The following is a 12,500-nucleotide window of genomic DNA, read 5'->3' as shown; positions in this document are numbered from 1 at the left end:
TAAAGACAGTCTTTCTGAGGTAGACTGTTCAAGTTCAAGGACAAGTCTTTTTCTTACGAAATGCATGACATTCAAAAAAAGACAACAAATAAATACTACATGTACAATATGTAGCAATGAGGTAGAAATGGTTTTAAAGAACAAATGTCTGAACACACATCTGATGAAAAATATTTTTAAAAAGGAAATGAAAAGCCTCTAGCAACTGCATATAAACCACAAGAACAAAAACAACATTAAAAAAAAAAGAGAGAGAAAAAAGAACCACACRAAGTTTAGGTTTGGAAATAAACTTTTGCTCCTTTTTCTATTATAAAACAACAAGAAGGAATGAATGTGCTCCCAACCTTGGTGTAGTACAGAACCATTTTATAAATATTTAACATTCTATAGGACTGATTCATATATTCTCACACAACTCTGTGGCAAGGCTGACCCATACTGCCGACATTCTACATATCACTGAGACAGGGAGGTGAAATTTTCCTGCTTTCAGTCTAATTGTCTTTGACAATTGCAGTGCCTAGTGCTACACTGCTTGTGTTGTATTTAAAAACAGGGGAAAGAGTAGAGACTTGTTCATTAAAGATGCAGTATCCCCGGTTCACAAAAATGCATCTGGCAGGTTCAAAATCGAATGTCAACCAAAGGTCCTTGCAGAGTGTGAGCTTCAGTTTATGTATTGGTTAGTCACCAGCACAGCTGGGTGGGTTTTTTTTTTTTTTTTTTTTTTTTTTTTTTGAATTTTGAAATACTAATATCTCCTTGTTTACTAATGTGCTTCATATAAATCTGCAGATGATTAAATGACCTTTTTTTTTTTTTTAAGTAAAGAGACAAAGCCATTGTTTGGACATGGTGTGTATGCACATATAAATATTATATACACACATGCACACATACAAGATGGAAAGGAGTTACTGCTGCGAGGACAAGGTTAGCTTTCAGAGCCGACAATGAAAACCAACAGACAGATTATTATACATTGGAGGGATGGCTTTTCTAACAAGGGCAAAAATCAGGAGTAATTCCTTTAAGTCAACAGGGTTATACCACCTTGAGACTGGTGTAAGTGAACGGGTATGAGGCCCTAGAACTTTTGGTGGCCTTGTTCAGTGACAAAGCGTGGCCTTCAAATCTGAATAATGTACTCAYGGTAGAGCGTTTAGAGAAAAATGCAGGGGGATTATAAAAACAATCGTTTACCCAAAGTTGTACGTATTTGCAGATAATGAAAACCCTGGTTGGATTTCAAAATTTGCATTCAATGTATTAACATCCTGATGGAGGAATTAATTGGAATCTTCTTGACTAGATGAACTCCTAATGAAAAATCCCATGAAAACCCATCCGAATATGACCTTGTACCATTTTTACAGAGCATAGCCCCCAAATAGCCACTACAAACACCCAGATGGTGTTTGGCCTATGTATTTTAGTCAGATGGTTTATTTCCCCCTCGGTAGGTTTGTAATGCTCAAGAAAACATTTTGCCCATCTATCTGCATTTGAGTAGAATACAAACTGACTAATAGATAAATATGCCGCATGAAAGTAAATAGCCTTAAAGTAAACTGCTTTCACATTCCATTGATCAGCTCAGTCAGCAAACTTTTCTGTAGTGTCACTAACGTTCTAAGTATTTTGGAGAGAAACATGCCAGAAGTATAGAGTATTTCCATTTCTGTCTCACATAAGGTTATTATGAACTCCTCCTTGAATTGATATTGATCCTTCAGCTTGTAGAATTACTCCTACAATTTATTTTATTTTTGTTGCCGTAGGAATTGTTACAAAGCTACAAGGAAGAACATGAGCTAATGTATACACATTAAAAAAATATCCACCTACATAAAGCATCTACTGTGATAGGCTGACACAGCAGATGATCATTAACCATTTCAGGCTCTTAAAATCCAAGGCTGCAGCACTGCTTGGGAACCTGCCACTGACCGCTGGTGCGGCTGCAGCCCCCGGCTTTGCCCAACTGCAAGAAACAGCAAACAGCTTCCTTCTATGGAAACTTAAAGACTAGCAAACATTTCATCCTGAGGACACCATTAGAATATATTTTTTCTCCCTTCACAAAAACGATCCTAATCTTTGGGACTCACTCAAGCTCTGGGGTGCTCAGCTTCTGGAAGGGGCTTGCCTCCTGCTGGGACCCTCCTGGAACGAAGCCTGCTGGGAGAAGCGACGGCTCAGCAGCGCCCAGCACCCAGAGCCCCGCTCAGCTAAGGAGAAACGAGAGGCTGACTGGCGGAGAGAGGAAAGCAGTAAGGAGGACAGGACTGGGCAGCTCAGCCCCTAGACTGAGGGAAGTTCTACTGAGGGAGGTAAGGTGGCCAGAAAAGCCTGGAGAAGTGCTGTGTCCTCTCCAGGGAACGCTACCTGCTCAAGTTTGCTCTTTCAGAGGCCCTCCAGGGATGGCTGCTAGCAAGGAAAGACTTAGGCAGCTCTGCCTTCCTCTGCAGCTGCCATGGTAGGGGTGAAGTTTTCAGCTTCTGCTGTCCCCAAAGCTGAACCAAGCCCCTGCAGTGCATGGGAGTGTATGTGGAAGCTGCATTTTCACACCATCTCAGTTTCTACCAACTTGTCACATTAGTTAACATTTGAAAAATCCATTTCCCAGAGTGACTTTTTGAAGAGAATGATTTAAAGCTGGAAGCCAAAGTGACCATCTACAATTTCATTTGCTTTTGGTTTTGCTATAGGATAAAAAGAGAGGAGGAAAAAAAACCCACACTAGTGTGTAGCATTCATTTTACTAGCTGCAAAAAAATCAGTTATGAGTATGGTTTTCTTAGAAGTGGTCTAAACAAAAGTTGGTTTATCTGAAGTTGCCTGAGCCTTTCAAATGAGCACAGCTCAATGGTAGATATGAAAGGCAACATCTAAGACAGAAATTGGGTCAGCTAACTGCAATAGAAAACTTGCCATGTAATCAGTGTGAACTTACAACTAATAGGGACATCTGGATTTCCCAGTGATGAGGATGGTGGAACAACTAGGATGAAGAAACAGCTTGTGGAGGTTTAGGAAAGCAGAAAGACTGGGTCCTAACAAGGACTGTAGGCTGTAGTTGCTGTTCAAAAGGGGAGAAGGGGGCAAAAAAAAACAGCCAAAAAAAGCAAGCGATGTACTTAAGTCTTACTTTTTATATCCTTAATGAAAGGCACTGTTTTTAAAATGATACTTTTATGCTTAAAACAAAGTTTTAGATAGACAAAATGTTTGCCAGGAATCCATCTTAAATTAGATTTTGGTTTATTTGCTCTGTTTTTAGCATGACCTATCTAAATATATATTTACATATATATTTATATATATATTAAAAGAAAGATAAAGGAAAGTTATAACCAAGAGTCATAAATTTCCAGCAATATCACAAAATCCCTCATTAGCTTTCTGAACGCTAAATGTCTCCATTGATTTAACGGAACAGACGAGTTCTGTACAGTTTTTGAGAAGACAAACATGGTCTTGTAACAGATTGGTATCTCTCTTCTTGGGGCTTTTCAGTGCATATATTTTATGGTTTTGAATGTACATTACTTAAAAGAAACATTAAATGCCAGTGCTTTGCAACAGTTTTGTTACTGTCTCTTTAAAGTAAACAAACAAACAAAAAATACATTCAAAAAAGCCAGGCTGCTTTGCTCACGCGATGGCAGAGGCTTTGGGCAGCTGCAACATCCACTGCTCCTGCTCAGAGACATTACCCAGCATCAGTCAGCTGTCACAAAAAGAGTTGTACATAAAGCATTAAAGGATAAAAGGAAAGCCGGGGCGGGGGGAGAACCGAGCAAAATGCCACACATGGCAGCTACTCTCCAGAAGGAAGACACCCGAGTATGCATATTCTCTCTCTTCCTCGGGGGGGGGGAGGAAAAAGCGGGGTAAAGAGCACTAACATACAGAAACGCTTGACTTCAAGGGGGGAAAAAAAAACAGCAGCTCTCTGAAACTTGTTTAGCAGGTTCGCATTCCTAATGTAATCTGACTTTTGCGTTGGTTTTGGTTTTTGCCCTATTCCTTACTTTGCTTTCCAAGAGAAATGTAACAAAACTGAGGTAGAAATAATGGTGGGCACACTCCAGCCTGCAAGACTTCTAATGGATGCTAAATGAAGACTGCATTAAGGACAATGGACACACACAATAAAAACTCAATTTTACAGTTTGGGAAGGGAAATAAATGTATTTTGAGGGTTCAGTTTTGCTTTGCTGTTTGTACTGTTTGGTCACAGTCTGCTGCGTTGCTCCACGCAGCTCTGCAGCCCGCAGCTCTGCCAGTGACCTGCGCTGATTCTGTTCCCTACAGCTTCACCAGAACCACCTCCAAACCACAACCAGAGCCGCCCGGTAAAGGCCAGCAGTCGTAGCTTAAGGTAATTTGCCTCCCGGAGTCCTACCRAATCTTACGTTTTACTGTTTCAGATGCTAACATAAACCGATTAAGTGGCTCTTTTTTTCATCTATGCACCTTCTAAAGACTGTATCACATAATTATCAAGGAGCAATACGCTGAAAACTCTTACAGTTTACCAACAAGAAGAATCATTTTGCTCTGGTACGATCTGACAAATTGGCAAACGAACCGTTCCTTAACACCGGGAAATCCTTCTGCTTCTGTTTTTCAAAACTGTAAAGTTTCAGTCATACCGCACTCTATTTCTTTCCTGGATACATTCAAAGTAATTTTCCTTGCCATTTTCCAATYGTTGAGGTAAACATACATATTTAATATAAAGTAACATTGAAGCCTAGCCTATAACTCTCAGCAGTACATAGTGCTTTCAACACATTCCTTTGAGGTACTGTACAAATCACAATCACTTTCCTGAGTTTTTGCAGACAGAACATTAAAAGAAATGAACTGCAGAAATTAAGGTCCAGATTACCATTACCCTGTTTTACCTGTTCTTAGTTTAACACCGCAGAACAGACAGGATTGAGGAATACTGTTGCTCTTAGAATAGCAAAAATCTGGTTCTCTGTCGCAACACAACCGTTCATCTCTTTAGTCCAATAATGTTTGAAGTTAAAGCTCTTTATATTAGCACATGCCACCAATGTAATTGTGAGGCAAACAAAAAATAAAGCACCACTTCAGGCACTTGACAGCAACTAAATCTCAAGAACAGCAGAATGGAATCAACACACAGGGTTCATGTCCTTCTGAAATCAACCCACTTGCACCTTGCTCCTTGGTGAGTATTGTCTAGCTTGAACAGAACTGAGCATCAACATACGCTTTCTGTCATGTGTGGCTTTCTCAGATCAGCAGCTCTTGTTTGATGCACTTTTCCTTCAAGTCTACCCTGACTCGTTAGAGGCAAGGTAAATCATAGTCTTCCCAGTACCCTTTGCAATTTTAACACTACTGAAAAGGGTTCTCTACCCTATGTAGCAGGTTCTGTGTGTGCCAACATTCATTACATTTTTTTTTAAAAGTAGTATCACTGACTGCAACCAAACATTTTGTTCCATTCAACATATGTATCAAGCTCTTTTTGAGATATGCTAGGCTGTATCTTGCAGAAAGCATTTTCAAAGTCTTGATATGTAACTGGCCTCAACTGGCTGGGCATAATGGCTGAAAGGTCTGTGGCTGGCATGGCGTGGAGTGGGCCCACCACTGCTTCCTGACACAAGTGAGCCACATCTAGTCCAGAAAAGCCTTCTGTGCGCTGGACAAGCAGTGCAACCTCCTTGTCATTGAGACAGTAATTGTGCTGTGAGAGCAGTTGTACTATTATCTGGTGCCTCGCTGTGCTGTCAGGAAGTGGGATTAAAAGTCGTTTCATGAAGTACCTTCGAAGAGATTCATCAATTTCTTCTGGTTTACTTGTGGCGCAAATTACTACTATTTGGTCCTCAGCAGAAGTCAGTACAGTGTCCAGCTGCATAAGGAACTCGGTTCTCATCCGACTTACTGGACTGTGTTCTTCGCTCACTTGGGAAGAAAGAAGCATATCAATGTCACTAACAAAAATCACCGAGGGTTGGCGACACCTTGCCACGAGGAAGGAAGCGTGGACAATTTTTTCTCCTTCCCCTAGCCACTTTGTGACAAGGCCAGAGCCAGTGATTTTGAAAAACGTGGCTCCTAGCTGACTAGCTATACATCTGCCCATTAATGTTTTGCCTGTCCCCCGAGGTCCAAACAAAAGGATGCTCCGAGGTAGAGCAGTCAGTCCATTGAATGCATCTGACCTCAATACTGGCCATAAAACCTCCTCTTTGATGACGGCCTTTACTAGATCTAGGCCAGCGATGTCATTCCAGTCCACAGGAGGTCCTTGGTTGATAATCTCATTGGTAACAAGGTCAATGAGGTGCGTGTCAGTATTCTTCAGTTGCTCGTCCACAGAGTGGTTGGATGAGGTAGCTGCACGAAGTCCCGGGCCTTGCATTGGGTGAGGAAGGAGCTGCCTGTGCTCATCGCCGTGCTCATTCATTACTGGGGAGGTGTACTTCCCAAATGAGTCACTTGATCTCGAACCCAGTGAGTTTTTAGCAGTACTATAGGATGGGGGTGTTAGAGCCCTACTGGACTGGCTGCTGAATTTCCTTTGCTGTTCAGAGGACATTAGCTGCTTTGTTGGCTTAAATGCTAAGGATGATGTTTCAGCACTTCTGTCAAAACCATTCCCCCTGTTTGCATTTGAAATGCTGTTGTCGGGCATTCGATACATGGGACTCTGTGTAGATCTCTGTTGGCCATAGCTGTAATTTCCATAACTGGAGTCCATTTCTCCTTGCCCTGCCATGTAGAAAGCTTTCCTTTTGAGAGAGCTGGCTGAACTGTTTGTCAGGGCGGATGGTGCAATGGGCGTCAGACCATGACCCTGGTAGGAGTAGCTGGGTACAGTAGTTGGGGGCAGAGGAGTAGGAGCAGGGATTCCTGAAGGCAGGTAGGCGGAGGGAGGTGGTGCTCCCCCAGGGCTGTACCCAGGGCCAACAGCGGTTTGAGGAGGGTAACTGGCAGAAGGGTAGCTGTAACTGGAGAGGTTAGAAGTCCCATTGTAGCCTGGGACGAGGGCTGGTGGCGGCGGTGGCGGCGGCGGGGGCTGTAAAAGCCCAGAGCTATGCAAGGGGGACGGATGCGGGGAAGGAAGTGCAGGTGCTGGCTGGCCGCTATAACTGGTATGCAAGTAAGATCCGTTGTATCCTGTGGCATATTCCTGAGATGGGAGCCCTGAATGAAGACTGGGAACTGTATGACTTCCACAGGTGCTGCTAGAATAACTGGGTTCTGTCAGGTTACTGGCCACCCCAGGTGAACTCCCTATACTGGCAGAGACGTCTGCGGGAGGGAGGGCTGCACTTACGCCAGCTTTGCTGGCGGTAATAACATCTGGGACACAGTTCATGGGATACACGCTCTCCGAATTCAGCGAAGGCTGCCAGGGCTCGCTTTCATTCTTCCGGCCGTTCACCAGCCCTGATGGAGCTTCAGAATAATTGCTAAGGATGGGCCGTTCAGCAGGGCCTTCTAGAATACCAGAATATTTTTCTGCATACTTTTTCAAAAGATTGGAGGCGGTCAGAGCCGAGATGTCGTCGTTGGCCCAGGCGTATTGATAGGTGCGCTGCAGATGCCCCCGGTAGGCTTCTACCTTGTGGGCAGGAGACCGGGTGGTTGAAGTGATATCAAAGTGCTGTTCTGGCCACTGGGCATGCTCCGGCGTCCACTGCATCTTCAAGCCTGTGGTTGCAGGAAAAAACAAAGTTAACAGTGATCTTAGCCTTTTGCAGATGCTTTTAAATGAGTTCTCGAATGTACTCTCTGCAAACTTCTTCAGCTGTCTAAAACACAGTATTTAGCACTACAAGTCCTTAAGGAAAAGAAACGCAATGCYCTTATGAAGCAGCATAAACAGTCAGATTTGTTTATTATAGGCACATGCACACAGAGACGTATTTTTTGTCGATTCAGTGGGGGAGGTTGTCAGTTTAAAAAAATAGCGCTAACGCCCGATTTCTTGAAGTAATCAAATAAGACTTACATTTTAAATAATCTGAGTGCAGATTTATTGTTAACGCACACRGCATCCAACTGCTCTGTCCTCTCTCATCACCGTTTCAGTTTTATATTTTAACCAATATAAAAATACGAGACACAGCTGACAGATCACATCTAGGATACCTCTCTTATTTGGTACTGAGCACCTAGTTAGCGCAGTATAATGCACCCTGCGCAGAACAATATGACACAGGCATAGCAGGTCATTCCATAATCCAACTCTCATCTAAAGTGGTCCACGACAGTTTCAAATCTGCTTCGTGGAGTGCAGCAAAGCAATCTCCCAGGCAGCGCTCCGTCGCTTTCATCACACAAAGCCTACAACTCGGTATGAATTACAACTGGCTCCTTTCTGCCTCTCAGTTCTGTTGTTGAGGCTCTGGAAAAAAAAACAAGCATGACTTGTCTGGCAGTCTCCTTGCTTGCTCCTTCTCCCCCCTCCCCTCCACAGCCTCCAGGGTACAAAGAAAGGGGGCGGGAGGGGGGGGAATAAAGCCAAGTCCTAAAAGTTCTGTAGCTTCCACAGCTGGCTATAAAACCCTATCAATGAAAAAAAAAATAACGACAGGACACAATTGCTATTTTAAAGCAATTAATCTTGCAAATAATGTGACATGAATTATCCCCCCTCCCCCYGTAACGCGCCCCGTGCAGCAAGAGCAATTTACCCGCGCAGAGATAGCCCCCTCCAACTCTTACCTATGCACGGCAGGCACATCGCTGATTTTTGTACAGCTGTATCAAATAGACCTCCTTAATCTCTCTCGTATTACCAAAAGTGATTTTTGCAAACAGTCTTGTGCCCTCTGGCAGAGATTCCCCGATAAGGAGGGGGCCTAGGCGAAATGAAGCATCTGTGGCACTAGCTCCCCTCTGAATTACTGCAGTCTATTTTGACAGCCCCGACCCCCTCCCGCGTTTCTCCCCAGCCCCTTTAGCTCTTCGCTGCCTGACTCCGGCATCTGACATGGCCAGCTTAGCCTCGCTGAGCTAAGCCTAACGCGGCGCAGAGTTTGGTAACAGACTGGCATGTTTATTCCCTTCTGACTCCCTCTTCCTTGTTTGCGAAACCACTGCACCAGACACTGGAAGTTAATTAGCAGGATGATGCTGTGCTAATTGTGTTAATTTACAAGGTTTTAGTCAAAGGGAATCATGCCAGGGCTGGCACTGCTGTCATGCTTCCGACTTAATGATTAAGAAATACTGAAAACAAGGTGGGAAGGATTGCAGTAATTACACAATAAATGAATAAAGCAACAGATTCATTTGTAATTATATTTTATTGCAGTTGCACTAATTTGCATTTGGATTCTTCATTTTTATTTTTGGATTCACGCATTTGCAAATCACCAAATCAGTTAAATTTAGCCTGAAAACTGCAAAGTACCACTAATTGAGCCTTGTATTTTATTAGTACAAGTACTGCAAATCCACACGAGCATGCCACTGATTACTTGTGAATGGGGTTTTTTTTTTTTTTTTTGAGCGTTCTCTTTCTCTCTCATTTTTCATACACTTTGACAACTTGAGAAAAATGTCTGTTAACAATTATACACTTACCTTGTAATAGTTAATTCAGAAAAGCGTTTTTGACAAATGCAGTTTTGAGGCCCAGTTTTTGGCAGATTTATTTCTTTCATTTAGAATTAATATAATATTTTTTGTTAATTGTTTCTGATGTTTCAACCACTGCCTTTCAAAGGGGGTAAATGTATCATGAAATTGAGTGAAATTATAGAAATCATGCTCATATGAAAAAAAAATGCAATTTTAATGAGAAACTATCAGAAGCTTTTCAGAAATCATACTTTGTTAAATTCAGCTGGAAATCTGAAGAGCAAATCACCAAGAGCCAATTGCAAGTAATCAGTATCTAAAATTCTTCTAGTGTCATGGGATTTACTTCAAGYCTTTTTAAAAGGAAAGAATATTAATGTTCATGTAATGTAGAACTGCCTAAAAGACATACAAATTCATTAGCCCTATTAAAAAAAAGAAAAAAGAAAGAAAAAAAAAGGAACGAGAGAGAACACTACATGTCTTCTGCGATTTTGGGCCTGTAAGGTTACCAACACACAGAAAGCTTCTCCTGCAGGGACGCAACAAGAACTTGAGCAGATTGATGCTTCACTAGATATTAATGAATGGAAACCATGAAAGATGCTTAGCAATGGATGCACTCAGCAGCAGAAAAAGTTTTGAGAAAGAAGGGAAAAAACAGGCATGGATAAAGCAGACAATTCGATTGCGCTGGTACTTGTACTGCAGTTAATGAATATGCTTTTGGCACATTGTCTTTAATTGCTTGTAAAAGGAAGACTAAAGAGATGAAAGAATATACTAGGTCAGGGTATAAGAACATATATCATACAGTCCCCACTTAGAGAGTTTTTCAAAGATCTTTCACAAATACTTTAGAAATTCCATCAACTGACCTTTTTTCATTTAGAACAGATCACGTGCCTTATAAATAATAATAACAGTAAAACTTAATTCTACTTCTAATCACAGAGGGGAAATCTATTTAGACAATGTAAAAATTAAATTCTTTGAATTTTACTTGCCTATGACAAATTTATTTTCCTTGTTATGAAGCTGCAAAAGAATGTGCRGAAGTCTGAATTCTCTCTTAAAAGGGGAGGGTGAAATCACATCATTAACATTCTTTACTTGGAATAATTGCTAGACAGACCAGTAGTTTCACATTGTCATGCTATCTTTGGATATGCTCACTGCACAATAATTGAAAGTTTATTTATTGATGCATATTAAATACCAGTGCATTTAACAAAGGCTGTAAAGGCAGGATTAGGCTTTGAAAACTTTAAACTTAAGAGAACAGGACTGTTCTCATTCCATGAAACATAAGCATTTATTCCAGCACATTGCAATCATTAKTGTTGTTTGGAAGCACAGGTTAATAGTTAACCATAAGCATATTTTTTGCATTAGTATGCAGTGAAGAAATCTATATTTACAAGGAGTCTACTAGAATAGCCTGGTCTAGGGGACACACAGAGCCATTTCCTCAGTTTGATATTAATTTAAAAAAGAACCAAACTTTGCTATGTTCATTTGTTAGTAGTTTAATATTTTTTGATAAGAGTCACATGTATGATTTGGGATAAAAATTTAGTTGCAGTTTCTTTTAATTATGCAAACTCTTTTTTTCCCCTCCCCTTCTAATTTCTGAATGTTTGCAATAACTTGCTCTGAGTGTTCAAAACTGTATTTTATTAGTTGCATTTTGCTTGAGGTGATATACTTTCCTGCAATTTCTTTTGTTAGGCATCCAAATGCTGACATAAATATATAAAATCAGGTAAATAAGCACATATATAGAACTTACTCTTTAGCATTATTTAAACTCTGACAGAAAGAGCTGTCCTGCAGGTAGCATGTTTGCTTTCTAACCCAGTGAAAATAAAATTCAGAAGCAATGTAAGACTGAATACATTTTTCAAAAAAATCTTTGCTAACTGAGGAATCCTCTAAGCTATCGACATTCTGAAAGAAACTTGTAAACTGTGCTAGTATGGGCTGTAAAAAGCAAAAGGCAAGGATGCTGTTCTTTAAGTGCAGGTATGTACTTATCCGAGAATTGCTTTTAAGATAAATTTAATACATTATATATGAGAAGCAGTGAAGGCTTTTTTTTTGCTTTTTGCTATTTTTTGCTATTTTTACTTGTCCTGACAGCCTTGCTATATAACTCTCCTCCATAATTCCTGCAGTTGGATATATCTGAATTACATTTAAACTAATTATAGTCCACAATTTCATTACTCAATTATTTTGTATTAAGTGTTCAACCATTCTTTTTCCCCCTTCTATTTTTGTGCACCTAACCTGAAAATGTAAAATATTTCATGAGTTTCACRTAATTCCATGTGGCAGAAGCACATCTACAAATTCAGACTTACAGAGAAGATAACAAAACCGAAAGAAATAATGCCAAAAAACAAACAAAAACGCCCAAATCTCACAACTAAGCTAACAAACTTTGTAACCTGAACACAAAAAGACACAGACACCATGTTGCACAACRGGGATGCCTAGAGGGAGCCCAATCCGTCCGGGCGCCTGCACACGTCAGTGCCCGCAAAGGCTCCTCCACCTCCAGGAGCCTCAGCACCAGGTGAAACCGCCCAGCCCCTTGCAGGGTTGMTCCAGTACGGAAGATTAACATAAGTAACTAAGCTTTCCGTGGAATTTGAAYGGAATGGTTTCTGTTGATGTATTTTCCTAAAAAGCATGAAAAAGTGTAGAACTACTAGCTAGGAATACACCAGGTGGAAAAGCAAAGGGTTCGGTGTGTCCCACAGGCAAGTCCAACAGCCTGCAATCACCTTCTAATTAAAAAACCCGGTTAGCCACAATTTGCTTTAAACGAAGGACACCGGGACGACCGTACATCGCGCCCATCTGACCACGGCTAGGACACCGGGACGGCCGTACATCGCGCC

At 41.3% G+C, this 12,500-nt stretch overlaps 1 protein-coding gene across 4 annotated transcripts in view; it reads right to left on the bottom strand.

Moving 5' to 3' along the window:
* Positions 1–692: 692 nt before the first annotated feature.
* FIGN (fidgetin, microtubule severing factor) overlaps positions 693–12,500 on the bottom strand; it is a 101,008-nt gene continuing 89,200 nt past the window's right edge. For 3 of the 4 annotated variants that reach the window (XM_085325864.1, XM_085325862.1, XM_085325863.1), the window contains one exon: positions 693–7,713. In XM_085325864.1, coding sequence (XP_085181990.1) covers positions 5,462–7,705 — 2,244 coding nt within the window. In that variant the 5' untranslated portion in view covers positions 7,706–7,713 and the 3' untranslated portion in view covers positions 693–5,461. Of the gene's footprint in view, positions 7,714–8,154; positions 8,258–12,500 lie in introns of those variants that run through there. The other variant, XM_085325866.1, reaches the window with a different exon arrangement.

This window comes from Rhea americana, unplaced genomic scaffold (genome assembly GCF_003343005.1).
Source record: "Rhea americana isolate MKP2758 unplaced genomic scaffold, rheAme1 scaffold_124, whole genome shotgun sequence".
In the NCBI taxonomy this organism is placed as follows: Eukaryota; Metazoa; Chordata; class Aves; order Rheiformes; family Rheidae; genus Rhea; species Rhea americana.
Note: the sequence above shows the minus strand (reverse complement) of the source record. Positions and strands in the feature narration are given on the sequence as shown.